We start from the raw sequence: 20,601 nt of genomic DNA, 5'->3' as shown, positions 1-20,601 counted from the left end.
GGGGGGGGGGGGGAGCAGCTGCATTAATTCTGCAGTGTAAGTGCATCATCATCATCATCAATTTTATTTATTACCCGCCTGCCCTGATGGCTCGAGATGCACTGCGTGGTCCTTACTTTGAAAGTAGTTGTTCTAATCCAGAAACTTTGTTTTTACGCCACAAACTATGTTGAATCGGTTGAGATTTGATAATGAGATATTCATTGAAAAACTAGAGCAAAATATGATGCACCATGTCCCTCCCGCAAAAGCAAAGGTTTTTGCAGTTTAATAAATTTTCCCCATGTTTTTATGATAGTGTTGTGGCTCAGCAAGAGGCAACTAATTTTTGTGATGATGAGAGAATTGATGGGTTTCAGAGTGAAGAGTCTGCTAGTGATCAGAGAGAATTGCAGGCCATGAAGGCCGATGTTTGGGACTCCTGTGCTCGTTCCCAGGCAAGACAACGTGAAAGTTTCAGTTCCCTTGTGAAACAGCCTTTGATCGATGGGGAGTGAAAAGAAGTGTGTGTTTTTATTTTGATTTATGGATGACATGTTAATTTGATTGTGTTTTAAAAGTCATGTCTGGCTATGTTTAAAGTGGGTAAGTATTATAGTTAACAATACATGGGGGAAGGTAACCGGCTCAGCATTCTGAGGCAGTTACCATAGCAACGGGGCGGAGCCAACCGCCGTTTGGAGGGAATGTTTTAAAAAACAGTTTAGTCTGTGATTTTTAGTCACAGGAGAAGGACTGGTTCCAGTTTAGGAAACCAGGGGAACTCAGATCTCTAGTGGTGTTAAATTAAACAAGTTAGGTGACTTGTTTAGGTTTATTTGGAGAGTCTGAGGAGAAAGGGAAAGTAATCCCGGTTAGATCCAAAGTGATCAGGTTTAGACTGCTCAAGGGAAAGGAGCAAGTATTTTGGAAGTGTATTCCTCATAAGTTATATTTGCAACAGATTAAGAAAGTTTAACTCTGAGAAACAAATTGTAACCACTAAGCTCTGTACCTGAAATAAACTTGTTATCTTTCAACATCCAAGCCTCTGTCACACATATCCTAAACTTAAGTAATGGTACCATCTAAAGTGAATAAAAAGATTCCTCCTCTACCCCACATCTTCACAATTGGTGGCAGCGGTGGGATCAAAAGGATTCCTCTCCCTGCCACATCTTCACAGGGAGTTTTCCCGAGAAGCCAGATTAGGTTTGAGAATGGAGGGAGTGAAAAATAGACTAATTAGATGTTCTGAGAGAATCCGTGGTAAGACCTTGAAGCCCAGGTGTGCTCGACATGATCTCATGGCTACTTGATCGGGCTTAAATTAAGTAGTGTTGGCTTTACACCTCTCAGAGGAGACAACGTTGCCATAAGGACCACTTTCCTATCTCAGCTCAAGTTCATGATTCAAGTTACCTGTTCTTGCCTTTGTTCCTTGAAGAGACTGCCTTGGAAAACGTTCCTGTTTTCATGCTTATGGATTTATGTTTGAAATCTACTGTAGATTTTGGCTCTCTTGACTTTATGTAAATACTATTTAGTATTTTATACCGTACTGCCCTTTTGGGGAAAGCCCTTTTTTCCCTTTGTACTTGTTTTCTTTAATAAACTTTCATACATAGAACTACTGGATTCTGGTGTGTGCTGGGTGAAAAGGTGTTTCAGGGCCAGAGTGCACCAGATAGAACCAATTAGGAAATGACATTGATGACATTGATAACCCAGGAACAAAAATGATATTACATAGTGTCATTAGAAAAATATTAGGCATCATGTTGCATGGTGTAATCAAGTAATAAGATGCTCCACCCCACTTTGCCTTGTGTTTCCATAGGTCCTTCTCACCTCATCAAAAACCGGTCCGTTCCCTTTCCGGATCCTGGTCCGCTTGGTCTGTCCGGCTGCCGTGACCTTGACCACCGGCCGTTGGTTGACACCAGGGAGCTGCCGCCCTTGAATGACCCTCACCCGGATCTGGAAGACCACAGGAAGGAGGAAAGGGTTAGGGTCACCATCTAAACCCGCAGGAAAAGGAGGACAACGTCAAGATGGAGGCAAGTCCTAGTCCCACTCTATTCTTCTGCTTTGGTCAGACCTCTTCGCCTGGAATAATAACCCTGTGTCTACTTCTGGGCAAAGACACACATGAAGGATAGAAAATATTTTTCTCTATCTATTAACTATTTATCTATGGGTTGGCAGAAATAATAAGATTGCACTTGTGTCTCCAATGAAAGCTGGGCCCTTTAGAGATATGCTATCCCATGCAAAAGTGGAATTTGTAGTTCCCAGTGGGATGAGGAGGCATGGAGAATATCTATCTATGATCTATCTTTCTATCTATCTATCTATCTATCTATCTATCTATCTATCTTTCTTTCTATGTTGCAGCCCAGCCACCTCAGTTACTCCTTTTTACCCAAGATGAAGAGCTAATTAGCCCAAAGATAGCTCAGCCAACAGGGATCAATCAACTAATTAAGCAGTTATCATTAGCAAACGTCACAGAAGTTATTATTGGCAAATATGGTTAAGCGAATATCACAGATCTCAAGGATTCAAACCTATATCTCTTCAATACTAAGATGGTCTGGGTGCTGTCGCACCTCAGGTTAGCTTCACCTTGCTGAACACACCAGACTGTACACAGGTTGAAGTCTTTTGCAGTTTATTAGGAAATAGAAAATAAATAGTTCTTAAAAAGCAAAAGTAAAGATCCAAAAGATAGTTGCAAAACCAAGACTATAAAGAATAATCCAAGAAAACATAAGGAATAAAACAAGGTTCCATGAATGTTTGACAAAGTCCCATAACTTGAATACACAAGGCTGCAAGGTAATCCAGGAAAGCAAGAGCTAGCTTCTAGACTCCAAAACGAGACGTTGCTTTTGACAAAGGTTTGTCTCTCAGCACACCCTTTAATATTCCCTGCATAGCATGAACGCATTTCTTTGGCCTCTGACTTCTTTCTTGTTTGCTATTCTAACACTCCTGCGCTGAAATTCCGAACGGCCAGGTCTATCCAGAGATTCCGTTTTGTCAAGGCCAGACAGCTTGTTAGCAGCAGCCTCTGTCTGCATGCTATCTAATGGGAAGCTGTCCTCCCTTTGCACCTGGCAAGCTTCAGTATCATCTTCAGTATCGTCAACCCCATTCCCTGCCATGGGAATGCCTCCCTGCTCCTCATGTCTCACAGCAGAGACACTCTGAACCTGAAACCCATAATTCCCATCAGAGTCATCTTGAACCTGAATCCCATCATCTTGAACATCAGGAACATGAGTCCCACAATCCCCATCAGTCACTCTGAGACTCTAGTTAAGTCACAACAGGCACCTTATGACTATTACAATCCTTTGAAGGGCCCAGGTGTGCCCTCCTCCTCCTCCTCCTCCTCCTCCTCCTCCTCCTCCTCACCTGGAACTCCTGGGGCTTGTTGGAGAGGGGCTTTTTCGGGCCGCTCCTCCTCCTCCTCCGGGTCCCGTGAACGGCGTGGGGCAGGGGCTTCCGGGGGGCAGAGGGCTGCTCCGGGGACGGAGGCCCCACCAGAGGCTCCTCTTCATCTCCGGTCCCAAGAAGGTCCTCCGCCTCTTCCTCTCCAGCCGTATCTACAGCAAGCGCAAGAATGAAGCCGGGAGTGGCGTCATTGCCCTGGGTTCTTAACCTTAGGCCACGGTTTTCCTAGCTGTTTGGGGGATGATGGGACACACTATTGCACTTTAGCTTTGCTTTGGCTTGGTGCAGCAGGGCCTGGGTATCTGCTGGGATTTGTTTCTGGGAACTCCTTTGTCTGCCAACATTTGTAGGTAATCAGGACCCAGGGGACAGGGTTAGCACAGCGGGCTAAACTGCTAAGCTGCAGAAAATCCTGCCGATCAAAAGGTTGGCAATTCAAGCCCAGGTCAGGGTGAGCACCCGCCGTCAGCCCCAGCTCCCTGTCCAACTAGCAAATACAAATGTGAGTAGAAGGATGACAAAACTCCTCGGCATGGAAGGTGGAGTAACAGCACCCCCTTGTGGCTGAAGTCGAACACAACCTCCAGATGCTGGAAATGGCAAAAATGGGAAAAGCCTTTACCTCCGTTTATGTATTGTCTGTCCTTGTTAATTGTATAACAGCATTGAATGTTTGCCATATATGTGTTCTGTAATCTGTAGTGAGTCCCCTCACAGAGATAGAGCAAAATATCAATAAAGTATATTATTATTATTATTATTATTATTATTATTATTATTATTATTATACTTTGTAACACTATAATCTTTGTTCCTAGGTTATAAATGTCACTTCCTAATTGGTTCTATCATAAAAACATGGGCAAAGTTTATTAAACTGCAAAAACATTTTGTCTTTGCGAGAAGGACAAAATACTGTAATATTATAATTATAGTATTTTGTGCTATAGGACATTATACTATAATATTATAATATATTATATCATTATAATCATATTATATTATAATTATATAATTATAATATAATATAATAATAATAATAATAATAATAATAATAATAATAATACTATATAACACTATGATTTTTGTTCCTGGGTGATCAATGTCATTCCCTAATTGGTTCTATCATAAAAACATGGGCAAAGTTTATTAAACTGCAAAAACTTTTTGTCTTTGCACAAAGGACATCCTGTGATAGCATATTATATTACAATAGAATATATTATATTATTATAATCATATTATAATTATATAATTATAATGTAATAATAATAATAACAATAAGTAACATGATTTTGGTTCCTGTGTTATCAATGTCATTTCCTAATTGGTTCTATCATAAAAACATGGGGAAAGTTTATCAAACTACAAAAACTTTGTCTTTGAAGGAGGGAGAGACATCATCCTGCTATAGAACATTTTGCTATAGCTTTTCAATGAATTTCAACCCATTCAACCTAGTTTGTAGCAGCCACACACACAAAAACAAAGTTTCTGGAGTAAAACAACAACTTTCAAAGTAAGGGCTGCACAACTGAACAGGAAATAACACTTTCAAACCAGGAACAGAACATTTTGCAAATGTTGTTACATAGTGTTATAGGCAGTGGCATGGCAAAAAGGCCTCCCTAACACAAAATGGCAAAATGAACATTGGGAACATTGAGATTTGTTTTAAAAATATTTTCAAGGCATTTTTGCGGGAATCTGAGCTAAGTTCACGTCATTGAAAACAACAACCTTCGTCAAGCCTCCTATACTCTTTGTTATGTATACAATTTAGATTGCTCACTGTATTGTATGTGTGTGTGTTGGTATGTGGTTTTCCTTAATTCTGATTGTTTACTGTATTGTATGTGTGTGTCTTGGTATGCAGTTTTCTTTAAGTCTTTGTTGTGGGAGGGGCTGCAGACCATGTGACCCAGATCTGGGATTGTTCAGGACTCCATTTTAGACTCAGACTCCATTGGACCTTCAGACTAGACAGAGACTGTATTACACTCTCAGAACAAAGACATGCTTTAGACTATGGACTGTTGAGATTATAAGAAAGTTGCCCTGTGTTATCTGCACAGAGAAACTACTTCAAATCCCATCTGTAACTGGACTGATATGAAAAAGTTCCTGTATGCTGAATACATAAAGTTTGTGAGTAAACCCAATATGTTACTTTTTAAGAAGTCTACTTGTTTTGTCTCTTGAGAGCATGATTTAAAACAAGATGTTTGAAGGAAGAGTAGATGTTTTTGGGCAACTGATGAGAACACTTTTGAAGATCTGCTATATATGTGTGTGTCGTGTGTTTTGTGCACTGGCATGTCTTTGTCCCTAACAGTTCAAAGCAATATCTAGGTATATTGGTCTAACAGCTGAGAAACCTAATTGCCTTGCATGAATACTAGTAGATATTTTCAACTAAGGAGAAGGTTGAGTCAAGTTTTTAACTCTTCTCAGGAAGATTCCTGATAGTCCCAAAATGGTGGTGAATGCCATTTATTTATTTATTTATTTATTTATTTACAGTATTTATATTCCGCCCTTCTTTCTCACCCCGAAGGGGACTCAGGGCGGATTACAATGAACACATATATGGCAAACATTCAATGCCAACAGACAAACAACATACATTAGACAAACTCAGAGGCATTTTTAACATTTTTCCAGCTTCACGATTCCGGCCACAGGGGGAGCTGTTGCTTCACCGTCCAGAAGTGGGTGTACTTCCTCATTCCTTTCCTCGTGTTTTGCTGGCAGTTTTATGGTGTTGTAAATTAGCCTCCCGCATAAAGTGTACCTAAATTTCCCTATTTGACAGGTGCAACTGTCTTTCGGGACTGCATAAGTCAACAGCAAGCCGGGGCTATTAATGATCAGAGGCTTAACCCGCCCTGGGCTTCGAACTCATGACCTCTCAGTCAGTAGTGATTTATAGCAGCTGGGTACTAGCCAGCTGCGCCACAGCCCGGCCCAAAAGGTTGAGGCATCATTTTTCCAAAAGGTTATGATTTCTAACAAGATAATGCCTTTCCAAAGATCATAATTCTCCAAAACACACCAATCAGACAGGTTTTTCTAAAGGACTTATTGTGACTCCGTGGGCAAATGTAGGAGCCAAGAAGGGGAAGGGAGCATCGGACTCACCGGTCATGGTTTCCAGCTCGGCAGGTGCGCCCGGACTGGGCTCCGGAGGGGCAGGAGGCGGGAACAGGGGGGCCGCTCCGGGGGGAGGGAGGTAGGAGACCTGCAGCACCAGGCAGGCCTGGAGGAAGAGGAAGAGGAAGATGGAAGAACCCATTAAAAGCCGGAAGGTGTCAAGACCCAGGCTGCAGAGCACCAATAACCATACACAGAGGCCAGAATCTATCTAATATCTTTATTGTAGGATTATATAAAGTTAATAAAAACAAGTGTAGAAAATAGTCCAGAAGTAGACCTTTCAGGAAAGGTCAAAATTATTCCAAAGAAACAATGTCCAATATGAAATATTAAGGTCCAAAGTTGTAATCCAGTAACCGAAACACTCACTTTGCCAAGCAAAGTGAGGGGAGATGACAAGGTCCTTTAGTCCATAAAACTTGAACAGGGCTAGGAAGTAAACTTGATTCTTGGAACACTAGGCTTAATTCAAGGCAACAAGAAACGAGGAGCAAGAACAGGATCCGTGGTAAATACGTGGCGAGGTCCGGAAGGCAAGGCAAGGTCCGTGGAGCAAGGCAAGGTCCTGGGAATCAAGGCAAGGCTGGAAACGGGAGCAAAGGACGCGGGAGTAGCGTAGTCCACACACAACCTACTCACGAAGCTGACGAATTGACTCCGCAAGATTCCTACGTGGGCAAAACACCTAAGTAGGGTCTCGTTTTCCCGCCAAAGAACAATTCTCTGGGGAACCAGAACCGAAAGCCATTCTCTGTGTCCAGATGCATGACTCCCTAAAGTTTCCCATGGGAAGCAGGCTTAATCAGCTGAATGCCTGGCAGCAATCCTAGCGCTCCTGCGAGACGCCTCCTGAGCGCCTTTCTGTTGTTTATAATAATCACGGCGAGAAAATGGGGGAGATTTCGGCTCAAGGCTTGTTTGGCAGACTTCTGGAAGGCAAATCTCCTGCAGGTGCAAGGGCTCCAATTCTGGCTGAAAAAGCTCCAATTCTGGCTGAAACGGTGGGAAACCTAAGTTTTCCTCTTCATCTGTCACAACAGTGTTAGGAACAGGACTACAAGGCCCATGAGACATCACAGAAGGATGAGTTCCCTTCGTTGGTGGGAAGCGATGGAAGCTCCTTCCTTGGAGGCTTTAAGCAGAGCCTGGAGCAGGGGTCCCCAAACTTTTGAAGCAGAGGGCCGGTCCACAATCCTTCGGACTGTTGAGGGGCCGAATTATCATTTGGGGAAAAAAACCAAACAAATTCCTATGCACACTGCACATATCTTATTTGTAGTGCAAAACAACAACAATAACAATGAAAGAACAATACAATATTTAAAAATGAAAATAATTTTAACCAACATAAACCTATCAGGATTTCAGTAGGAAGTGTGGGCCTGCTTCTGGCCAATGAGATAGTCAGGTTAATTAGGATTGTTGTTGTTGTTGTTGTGTGTCTTCAAGTCATTTCAGACTTTGGGCGAGCCTAAGTCCAGAATTATTTATTTAAGTCCAAAATCATTTACTACATTTATTTACTACATTTATATCCCACCCTTCTCACCCCGAAGGGAACTCAGAGCAGTTGTATGTACATACAATATATTATATTATTAGCATAGCACAATATTAGCATTATACTATATTGAACTATACCACTATACTGTAATATTATATGTAATATATAACATATAATTAATATTATATGATATTATTGTTAGTATTGTATTGTATAAAATGATAATATTATTATCAATATTATATGTATATACAATATATTATATTATTAAAACTGATATAAAAATATTATATTATAAATGAGGGCGAGGGCCAGGTAAATTACCTTGGAGGGCCGCATCCGGCCCCCGGGCCTTAGTTTGGGGACCCCTGGTCTGGAGCAATGATGGGCAACCTTTTGCGCTTGGCGTGTCAAAATTCACCAAAAAAGCTAGCATAACTTGGGTGGTGTGTCACTTTGAGAAAAAAACCATAATTTCACAATATGTATAGTTTAAATAACAAAAATGTATAATTGTAATATATAACTGTATTTAATAAATCAAAAACTATTGACTACCCTTATTTCCATGTACAACAATCTATGGTCCCTCTTGCAGTTTCCACACTGATTTCTCTCTATTCTAGTTTCAATGTAGTCATGAATAATGAATAATATAATAATAATATAATAGTAATAATATGATAATATACAATAATCTATCTATATATATAAAAGAATGATGGCATCATGGCGATTCACAAAACAACAAAAGTACAGGCCCCCCAACCTCAAAATTTGACAACACAACCCCTCATCCGCGGCTCTAGGTTGATACAACAAAAAGGAAAGAAAAATAAAGTCCTAATTACAGGGAGAGGAATAATAGTTTTTATCCAATTGCTGCCAGTTTGAAGGCTAAGCTCCACCCACTTGGTCTCCTAGCAACCTACTCAGCCCAGGGGACAGGCACAGTTAGGCCTCACTTAGGCCTCTTCCACAGATGATCAGATTTGAACTGGATTATATGGCAGTGTAGACTCAAGGCCCTTCCAAACAGCTATATAACCCATTTAGAATCTTATCTCCTTTGAACTGGATTATCTTGAGTCCACACTGCAGTATAATCCACTTCAGTGTGCATACTAAACATAAAGACAACCATACAACAGACATTCAATACCACCACTAACTCAACAATTTCTCACCAACACCACCAGACAACGCCACAGCAAAGCGTGGCCGGGCACAGCTAGTCTATATATATAAAATGATAAAGTTGTTTGCGCAGTGACTATAACAACAAAACTAAACATCCCAGAAATACGAAATTTGGCAACACAATGCAAAAGGCTTGCCTCCAGGTTACAACAACACAACCACAACACAAAACCACAATCCAGACCCACAAAACTCACAACAACGCATCATGCGATAACAACACAACTAAACGCCCCAGAAATACAAAACTTGGCAACACAATGCAAAAGCCTTGCCTCCCAGTTGTAACAACACAACCACACCACAAAACCACACAGGACCCACAAAACTCACAACAACGCATCATGACTATAACAACACAACTAAACGCCCCAGAAATACGAAACTTGACAACACAATGCAAAAGCCTTCCCTCCAGGTTGTAACAACACAACCACACCACAAAACCACAATCCGGACCCATAAAACTCACAACAACGCATCGTGACTATAACAACACAACTAAATGCCCCAGAAATATGAAACTTGGCACACAACTAAACACCCCAGAAATATAAAACTTGACAACACAACGCAAAAGCCTTGCCTCTCGGTTGTAACAACACAACCACACCACAAAACCACAATCCGGACCCACAAAACTCACAACAATGCATCGTGACTATAACAACACAACTAAACGCCCCAGAAATACGAAACTTGGCAAAACAATGCAAAAGCCTTGCCTCCCATTTGTAACAACACAACCACACCACAAAACCACAATCCGGACCCACAAAACTCACAACAATGCATCATGACTATAACAACACAACTAAACGTCCCAGAAATACGAAACTTGGCACACAACTAAACGCCCCAGAAATACAATACTTGGCAAAACAATGCAAAAGCCTTGCCTCCCAGTTGTAACAACACAACCACACCACAAAACCACACTGGACCCACAAAACTCTCAACAACGCATCATGACTATAACAACACATCTAAACGCCCCAGAAATACGAAACTTGGCAACACAACACAAAAGCATTCCCTCCCAATTGTAACAACACAACCACACCACAAAACCACAATCCGGACCCACAAAACTCACAACAACGCATTGTGACTATAACAACACAACTAAACGCCCCAGAAATACAAAACTTGGCACACAACTAAACGCCCCAGAAATACAAAACTTGGCAACACAACACAAAAGCCTTGCCTCTCAGTTGTAACAACACAACCACACCACAAAACCACAATCCGGACCCACAAAACTCACAACAACGCATTGTGACTATAACAAATACAAAATTTGACAACACAACTCATCCACCTCCCCAATCCCTACATTCACACTTGGCCTCCAAAAAAACAATTACAATAATAACAATGACAACAACAACAACAATAAGAATCAACACCATCACAGGCAAGAAACAGCCAGGCACTGAGGCTGAGAGGCCAGTCAGTGCTACACTGGGCCTCCAAAAAACGATACAGTAGCATCTAACTTATCCAGCCTTCATGACCACTACAACAACAATAATAATAAACACCTACACAGGCAAAACAAAAAAAAGACTATTGTACCACAATAAAAATATAAACCGCACTCAACAGAATCAGACATTACAACTAACAACAAACCAAAGACAACAGGGATCTCAAGCAATTATCAATCAACACAAAAATTGAAGAAGGTCACAGACTTCAAATACTACTACTAATGTGAGTATAAAGAAGGTGGAGCTCACAGCATAAATACAACCTAATGTAGACTGACCAACACCACCAGACTAAGCCACAGCAACATGTGGCCAGGCACAACTAGTATATATATATAAGGGTAATGAAATTTCGGCCTAGGACAAAACAACAAAACTACACATCCCAGAAACACTAAACTTGGCAGCACAACCCCTCATCCATGCCTCTACGTTCATACAACAAAAAGCTCCAGCTATTCCAGAAAACGGCCAGGCTTTGAGACTGCAAGGCTATTCACTGCTATTCCACCTGGCCAACAAAGGATTCCCATCAGCCACAGTAACGTGTGGCCGGGCAAAGCTAGTAATATAATAATAGAATAATGTGCATAATTCCCATAGAGTGAACAACAAAACCACTGGACCAAATCACACCAAATTTGGCCACAAAAAACATTAGTCATCCAATCCATCTTCATGCGGCAGCGTGTCAGCAAAAATGGCTAGGCGTGTCAGTGCTGACACGCGTGTCATAGGTTGGCCATCACTGGTCTGGAGGATGGATCGTTCTTGCCATACATCAGGGGAACCACTGACCACATAGGGAAGCTGATGAAGAAACACAACCTAGAAACAATCTCCATTCACTAAGAAAATCCAACAAATGTTACTCTCAGGAAAGGATAAGAGGGATCCTCTCACCTCTGCAGGAGTCTACCGTACACCGTGCAGCTGTAGACAAGTCTGCAAACACAGCAGCATTGCCCAAACATGAATCAAGGAACATGAAAGGCCCTGCAAACTGATCCAACCAGAGAAGTCAGCCATAGCAGAACACCTGAGGAACCAACCTGGACACAAAATACTATTTGAGAACACAGATATGCTGGACCAATCTAACCACCACCACGTCAGGCTACACAGAGAAGCCATTGAAATCCACAAGAAGCAGGTGGACAAGTTCAACAGGAGGAAACAATGAAAATGAACAAAACCTCGTTACCAGTATTTTTAAAAACTCTAAAATTAGAACAGGAGAACTCCAGACTGCCAAGTGCCAGTTAACACCTTCTCCCAAACAGAGGGTGCCTCCAGTCTACAACAACCAGGCTCCCTCTATGCAGAGACCCTCACTGATTGACTCTGCAGCTTCATGGCCATTCAATGCTATTCAAGCTTGCTCATTGCAACATTCACACTTGCTTCACACAGACAAGGGGCCTTTCTCCCACCCTGGACATTATTCCACAGGTATATATACACTCCACTTGTTCACTGCCAACTGAAGCTCTAAAGATGTCATTAGCCACAGATGCAGGTGAAATATCAGGAGAGAATGCTGTTGCAACATGGCCATACAGCCCAGAAAAATCACAGCAACCCATGTTTATGTTTATTTATAGAGTGATGCCTTGACTTAAGACTTTAATTCATTCTGAGCTCTTAACTCAAAATGCTCTTAAGTATGGGTGCTCTTAAGTCGAGGTTCCACTTTACCACTTTTTTGTCTCTACAAGATGATTCTAGGAGTCTCAGTAGACCGTAAGCCCACAGTGTGATGCAGCAGCTAAAAAGGCCAATGCGATTTTTAAGGGTGCATCAATAGGAGTCCAATGGACTAGGCCTCCTCCGAATGGGATCTCCTTATCTGGAGGCCTTCAAGCAGAGGATGGCTGGGCATCTGTCTGGAGGGCGTGGGTTCTGTCTCCTTGCATGGCCAAAAGGGTTGGACTGGATGGCCCTGGGGTCCCTTCCAGCTCTGGGATTCTATAGTTCTATGAGAAAATACTTCAGTGTATTAAGCAAATGACTTCTCTCATGTCTAGCAGAGGACTACTCGAGACTGTAATTCAAAAGCTTTGAAGTCTCCTTCACTGCCAGAAGCTAATAAATTTAGCTTTTCATCTTTTATAAATTCAGCTACTGTCAAATTTGTTTTGAATGCATTTGCAAGGAAGAAAATTTTGTAAATAGGTTTGTTTGTTTTTTTCTAGTGCTGTGTGAATAGGCAGATCTATGTTCTCCAGCTGCTCAGAGTTAGATTTTTTGGGAGTATTCATGTTAGTTTGTAACAGCTGGAATATAAAAATGTGATGGCACCATGTGAAACAGGCATCATGGCATGAACTCATGGGGTAGGTGTGTTGTGTAGACTCAGGTGGGAGAATATAATTTTCATATGCTACTATATACAGCAACGGCAACAAAACAATATCCTGGAACAACAAGACTAAAACAGATGAAAAAATTGTAGCTTCATTAATGGAAGAACCATTTGAAGACGAATCCTCAGTTTTAGAAAATGAAGCGGAAGCTGCATTCCTGTAAGCCGCCCCGAGTCCCCTTGGGGAGATGGGGTGGGGTATAAAAATAAAGTTATTATTATTATTATTAAAAGGAGGTTGTTTTCTGCAACTGGGCTCCAAACGCAAAATCCAGCTGAACTAGGGTGCAACGCAATGGGTGACCACTAGGTGGCAGCGCTCAGCCACTCAACCCACTGACCCAAGGAAAGAGTCAGAAGCAGAGAAACAACAACAAAACATTTCTGACAACACTCTGGAACACGATTTTGGTTCCTAGTCCATAAATGTCATTTACTGATTAGGTCTATCATGAAAATAACGGTAAATTTTTATTATATTGCAAAAAAAAAAATCTCTGCGGGAGGGACATCCTTCCATAGCGCATTTGGCTCGAGTTTTTCAATAAATCTCATCATCGAACCTCAACCCATTCAACCTACTTTGTGAAAAGCCACAAAAGTAACAAAGTTTCTGGAGTAGAAGAGCCACTTTCAAAGGAAGGGGTGCACAATTGTACAGGAAATAACACTTTCAAACCAAGAGCAAAATTGTTTTTCAAATTTTGTTACATACGTAGTGTAATCAAAGACATAATGGCTACTGTATTCAGAAATGCTGTACTTTTTACGGCTGTGCTTCAGTATTAACCTCAGGTCCATACAATGTGAGATGGGATAGTCTGGAGTATAGGATCAGTTAGGCTTATTTCGAAGCAAACAGAAATGACACTTATCTGGCACCTGCCAATCCCAATTTGGGGCCACGGTGTGGCAGCCCAGCCCCCTCACTCAAGATGAAGAGCTAATTAGCTCAAATATCACTCAGTCAACAGAAATCAATCAAATAATTAAATGTTCATTAAAGAAAAGAGAATTCTATAGGAAAACCTAGTTCAAAAATACATCCCAAAGTAAAGAGTACAAAAGTATTTCCAAGGTATCCATAAAAGGCAAAAACGACAGTGCATCCAAAGTATAAGCTTCAAAAGTCATTCCAAGGTAAAAGTTACAATCAGAGTATCCTTGAGGCCGCAATAAACAAAGTCCTGCACTGACAGTAAAGGCAAAATCCACACAATTTAGACCAAGAACTGTATCCAAACAAAATTCCCCAATCCCAAACAGAAAAACATGACACAAAAGCAAGACCTCTGATCACGGAATGCAAGGAAAAGGTGGCTTTTTTCGGAAAATGCATAGTTGCTCTCATACAGCGTAATCCAAGAAACCACATTGGTTGGTTCCCACGAAGACACTATCTAACACCCGGAATCCCTGTGTTTATCTTTCAAACGCTGAGAAAACCCTAATTGCCTCTGCCTGGCACTATCTCGCCATAACTAAAGACACAGGGATGGGCAATAATCCAGCGTCTTCCACCTACATCACAAACACAGACGTGTGCTTTTCACCTTAAGAACAGACAAACACCTCGAGTTTTAAGGATGACCTGGGAAGGGATCCCACTGGAGAATTGCAGCACAGCAACATACCTGGGGGTCACTCTGGACCATTCTCTGACTTACAAGCAGCACTGCTTGACTATCAAGAAAAAAGTGGGCGCTAGAAATAACATGGTACGAAAGCTGACTGGCACAACATGGAGGTCACAACCAGGCACAGTGAAGACATCTGCCCTTGCGCTTGGCTACTCTGCTGCTGAGTATGCATGCCTAGTGTGGAATACATCTCACCACATTAGAACAGTGGATGTGGCTCTTAATGAGACATGAAACATTATCACAGGATGTCTTTGCCCAACACCACTGGAGAAATTATACAGTTTAGCCAGCATTGAACACCCGACATCCACCAGGAAGTAGCAGCCAATAATGAAAGGACCAAGGCAGTGACATCTCTGGCCCATCCTCTGTTTGGATTTCACTCAGCACCCAATGCCTTAAATCAAGAAATTGTTTTCTAAGATCTACAGAGACACTTACAGGAACACCCCAGCAAGCAAGAGTCCAAATGTGGCAGGCTAGAACCCGGAACTTCAATCAGTGGCATTTTTTTTTTGTGTCAGGAGCGACTTGAGAAACTGCAAGCCCCCAGTAGCGTAGTGGGTTAAAGCCTTGTGACTTGAAGGTTGGGTTGCTGACCTGAAGGCTGCCAGGTTAGAATCCAACCTGGGGAGAGCACGGATGAGCTCCCTCTGTCAGCTCCAGCTCCATGAGGGGACATGAAAGAAGCCTCCCACAAGGATGGTAAAAACATCAAAACATCCGGGCAATGTCCCCTGGGCAACGTCCTTGCAGACGGCCAATTCTCTCACACCAGAAGCGACCTGCAATCAGTGACTGACACCAGATGAGAGACTCCTTCCTGGGAACACAGAAGCCTGGGTGACTTGGAAGGCACTGAACAGACTGCGCTCTGGCACCACGAGATGCAGAGCCAACCTTCAGAAATGGGGTTACAAAGTGGAGTCCACGACATGCAAGTGGGGAGAAGAGCAAACCACAGACCACCAACTACAATGGGGCCTGAGCCCTGCCACATGCATTATGGAGGACCTCCTCACAGCAACACCAGAGGCACTCCAAGTGGTCAGATTCTGGTCAAAGGACATTTAGTATCATGCCAAGTTTTTAAAAACTTTGTGTTTTCAAATACATGACAATGTGAACCCTTGGTTCGCTTCTGACACGATAAATATGAGGGTTGAATGAAAAGTAATGCCTCCACCTTCGCAACTCCTCAACAGATGGCAGTCCTGGTCTGCGGCAGGTCCAGGCTTGTTCAGTAGACTCTGTTGCGCATAAGCAGATATCAGTCAAGTTCAATGCAAAAGACACACAAACAAGAGGAAAAGGAACAAAAATCTTTACTCTTATCAGCAGAGCTACAAAATCAATTAGCTCAGCAAACTTACATAGTCCTTGTAAGTAGCACAGAGTAAGGCTTCTTCATCCAAAAGAGTAGAACATAAAACAAATAGCTATTCCATCATAGCAAAGAGCATTTCTGTTAAGCCATTGTTAATTCAGCATCTCCAACTGTATTCTGACATCCATACAGTTATACCCCACTGGGTGTGGTCCAAACTTGCTTGCTGACCTACATCACCAGCTGCTCATAATGATTAACACCATAAGGTTTTTTTTAACACACACACTTGATCCTGTTACTACTTACTGTAACAGACTCTCTACAGTTAGTTCCATTTGGTGGGAAGCCTTAGCAATGAAAGGTTGTGTTGTTAAAGTGCAAAGTATGGAACCCTGCGCAGACAAGGAAGCCTTAGCATTGAACGGTTGTGTTGTTAAAGTGCGAAGTAGGGAACCCTGCGCAGACGGGGAAGCCTTAGCATTGAACGGTTGTGTTGTTAAAGTGCAAAGTATGGAACCCTGCGCAGACAAGGAAGCCTTAGCATTGAACGGTTGTGTTGTTAAAGTGCGAAGTAGGGAACCCTGCGCAGACGGGGAAGCCTTAGCATTGAACGGTTGTGTTGTTAAAGTGCAAAGTATGGAACCCTGCGCAGACAAGGAAGCCTTAGCATTGAACGGTTGTGTTGTTAAAGTGCGAAGTAGGGAACCCTGTGCAGACGGTCAGTCAATGCGACTTAAGCAACATGCCGTCATTGAATTCTTGACAGCAGAAGACGTCACCCCAAAGGAGAAAGGTGTCACCTTCATTCTCACAATGCGAGAGGAGTTCCTGGCAAATTTCAAGTCTGTGCGCTTTCATATCAGGCATTAGCATCCCAGGTACCCATCGTGCACAGATCTTCCAATAGCCAAGCAAAGCAATAATGTGACCCACACGTTCCTGTGAGATGCCGATGATGCTAGAAATTTCTCTCTCGTTCTGAATTGATCTGTCCACCTTTTGCTTGGGAAACTCAGTGATTGCTGTCACAGGACAAACTCTGTTTGTCACGCAAGCCAGATGTTCCCACCTCAACATCATTAAACTCACTCGCCCAACGACTCACAGGACTCACATCAACACAATCCCCATAAACAGCTTGCATTCTCTGAGGAATCTCCTTTGAGGTGACACCTTCTGCGATCAAGAGTTCAATGACTGCACATTGCTTAAGTCGCATTGACCGACCGTCTGCGCAGGGTTCCATACTTTGCCCTTTAACAACACAACCATTCAATGCTAAGGCTTCCCCATCTGCGCAGGGTTCCACACTTTACACTTTAACAACACAACCATTCAATGCTAAGGCTTCCTCGTTTGCACAGAATTCCATACTTTACACTTTAACAACACAACCATTCAATGCTAAGGCTTCCTGCCAAATGGAACTGTAGAGGAGAGTCTACTGAACAAACCAGGACCTGCCGCAGACCAGCACTGCCATCTGTTGAGAAATTATGAAGGTGGAGGCATTACTTTTCATTCAACCCTCGTATATATATAAAATATCTCCCTCCCATTTTTCTCAGGGTGAGGGAGAGCCTCTGGCAGCAGAGCCTTGGGCAATGTTTCATGGGAGACATCCTCACTAAAAGCAGATCTGTCTTTCAAGCCATTATCATCATGCAGGAAAGAAGGGGTGAGCTCGATTTCGGGAGCACAACCCCCCCCCCCCCGCAAAGGGTCCCCTCCTCAACACATGGGTTAAATCTGAGGCTCCTGCATGTCAAACACAAGACACTATAGGAAGAGAAATGTGCGCAGGAATTCAGGGCCGGCCCTAGGTAATTTTCAAGTGTAGGCGAACAGAATTTTGGTGCCCCCCCCCCCCAAAAAAAACCAATCACTGAAAAATAAAAGCGTTGGATAAGTGAAAATGTTGGATAATAAGGATTAAGGAAAAGCCTATTAAACATCAAATTACATTAAGATTTTACAAATTAAGCACCAAAAGATCATGTTTTACAACAAATCAACAGAAAAAGCAGTCTTGACTGCGCCCCCGTATGTTTTGCGCCCCAAGCGACCGCTTAATTCGCCTCATTGTTGGACCGGCTCTGCGCGGGATGCGAGTCAAAGTATTTCCCATATTAATAGAGCCAAACACTGTGGATCCGGATGCTCTGCCCGGCGGGAGGGGAGGGTCTCTGTGGGTCCAAGCCAGGCGAGAAAGGAACTTGTGAAGGCACCAAATGAATGAGTCCCAAGGGAGGCGGGCAGGAAGCCCCTCCCAGGTAAACATCCTCCCCGCCGGGTGGGTTTACGCACCGAGCACGACTTCCCTTTGGCTCCGGAGAGAAGCGGCCAAAGGGCAACCGAGGCGCAACACAAACCAGGGAAGACGTTCTTTTCCAAAAAGGAAGGACCACAAAACCAAGAAAAGAGACAAGGCGGCCCACCCTTTTCTCCCCAAAAGAAACAGGCCCACCAAGAAAACTCAACAAAGGCTGCGTTCAGCAAAGGAGAACAGGGATGCTGCAACCACCACAGGAGCCCATCGCACACCATGCAGCTGTGCACAAATATCTGCATGTGGACCCCCAAACGCAGCAGCGTTGCCCAGGCACAAATCAAAGAACACGAAAGACAAGCAGACTTCTTTCATCCAGAAAAATCAGCCTCAGCAGAACACACAATAAACCAATCTGGGCATGGAATGTTACTGTTTGAGAACTCAAAAATGCGGGACCACTCTGACCACACAGAATCATAAAATCATAGAATCCTATTTATTTATTGTATGTATTAACAGTATTTATATTCCGCCCTTCCTTCTCACCCCAAAGGGGACTCAGGGCGGATTACAACGCACACATATACATGGCAAGGATTCGGTGCCATTAGACATACGACATACAGACACAGAGGCAATTTAACATTTTCCAGATTCCGGCTTCATGAGGGTATGCTCGATTCTGGCCACAGGGGGAGCTGCTGCTTCACCGTCCACTTGTGGTAGTACTTCCTCATTCCTTTCTACATGCTGCCGGAAGTTTTTTTAGTGTTGTAAATTAGTTAAATTAGCCTCCCCGCATAAAGCGGTACATAAATTTCCTACTTGACAGATGCAACTGCCTTTCAAGCTGCTTAGGTCAACAGCGAGCTAGGCTATTAATGGTCGGGAGCTCAATCCGACCCAGGCTTCGGTCCCATGACCGCTCAGTCTGTAGCGATTTATTGCAGATGGCCCCGCCCCCTTCCCTAGCTCCGCCCTCTGTGTCCCAACAAGCGCCTCAGGAGAGGTATAGATTCTCAGCCCTGTCTCGCGCTCTCGGGAAGAAGCCACGCCCCTCCCCTGGCCCCGCCCCCGTGTCCTAATACCGTGTTTCCCCTAAAATAAGACCTCCCCAAAAAATAAGACCTAGTAGGGGTTTGGGGGGATTGCCAAATATAAGGCCTCCCCTGAAAGTAAGACCTAGCAACTAAGGCTGCAGCAGAGTTCCATTGGGAAGCATGGCTGCAGGGCTAAAGCAGCACTCCTCATATCATACACACCGGAGGGAGAGCAAGGGCTTGCTGGCCTTGCCTTGCCTGCCCTCCAGCCTCCGTGCCTGCTGCTGCGCTGCCGTTTCTTCCTTCCGAGAGAAGGCTCCGTCCTGGCCATGCTCCCTTCGCCCCCCAAGGCTTCTGATTGGCTCCTGGAGCCAGGGCAAGGGAGGGTGGGAGGGAAGGAAGGAAGAGGGCTTTCCACTCGTCCTGCTCCTTCAGCTTCTTAAAGGTACAGGACGCATTGGGATTCTCCTCTCATCCTTATTCCTATCCTATGCCATGAAACTTATTATTTTGTACTATTATTCTATTACCATATTATTATCATCATATTCTGTTACTATTATTATATCCCATTATTATATTATCCTATTAATATATTTCATATCATTACATTATATTTTTCTATTATTATTATTATATCATTATATTATTATTCTATCATATTTCCATATTATTATATTATTATTCTGTTATTATTATATTCCATTTTATATTATCCTATTAATATATTTTATATCATTCTATTCTATACTATTATTCTATTATATTATCATATTATTATTTTATTATTATTAACATATTCTGTTATTATTATATTCCATTTTATATTATCCTATTAATATATTATTATGCTATTCTGTTATTATATCCCATTATTATATTTTCTTATTAATACCATATTATTATCATATTCTGTTATTATTATATCCTATTATTATATTATCTCATTAATATATATCATTATAGTATTATCATATTATTATTATAGTATATTATATTATTCATCATTCATGACTACATTGAAACTAAAATAGAGAGAAATCAGCGTGGAAACCTTGTGAAACCTAAACTGCAAGAGGTACCATAGATTGTTGTACATGGAAATAATGGTAGTAACAAGAAATTCTTGATAGGATTCACAGTTTGTCTGGTTA

At 42.4% G+C, this 20,601-nt stretch overlaps 1 protein-coding gene across 8 annotated transcripts in view; it reads right to left on the bottom strand.

The window, feature by feature from the left end:
• Window positions 1-20,601, bottom strand: part of dysf (dysferlin) — a 312,999-nt gene that overhangs the window by 219,329 nt on the left and 73,069 nt on the right. For all 8 annotated transcript variants that reach the window (XM_062983273.1, XM_062983274.1, XM_062983275.1 and 5 more), the window contains exons 5-7: window positions 6,583-6,700; window positions 3,403-3,593; window positions 1,831-1,959 (exon numbers count right to left, since the gene is read on the bottom strand). In XM_062983273.1, coding sequence (XP_062839343.1) covers window positions 1,831-1,959; window positions 3,403-3,593; window positions 6,583-6,700 — 438 coding nt within the window. The remainder of the gene's footprint in view (window positions 1-1,830; window positions 1,960-3,402; window positions 3,594-6,582; window positions 6,701-20,601) is intronic.

Source organism: Anolis carolinensis, chromosome 5 (genome assembly GCF_035594765.1).
Source record: "Anolis carolinensis isolate JA03-04 chromosome 5, rAnoCar3.1.pri, whole genome shotgun sequence".
Classification (NCBI taxonomy): Eukaryota; Metazoa; Chordata; class Lepidosauria; order Squamata; family Dactyloidae; genus Anolis; species Anolis carolinensis.
This window is presented reverse-complemented; position numbering and strand designations above follow the sequence as displayed.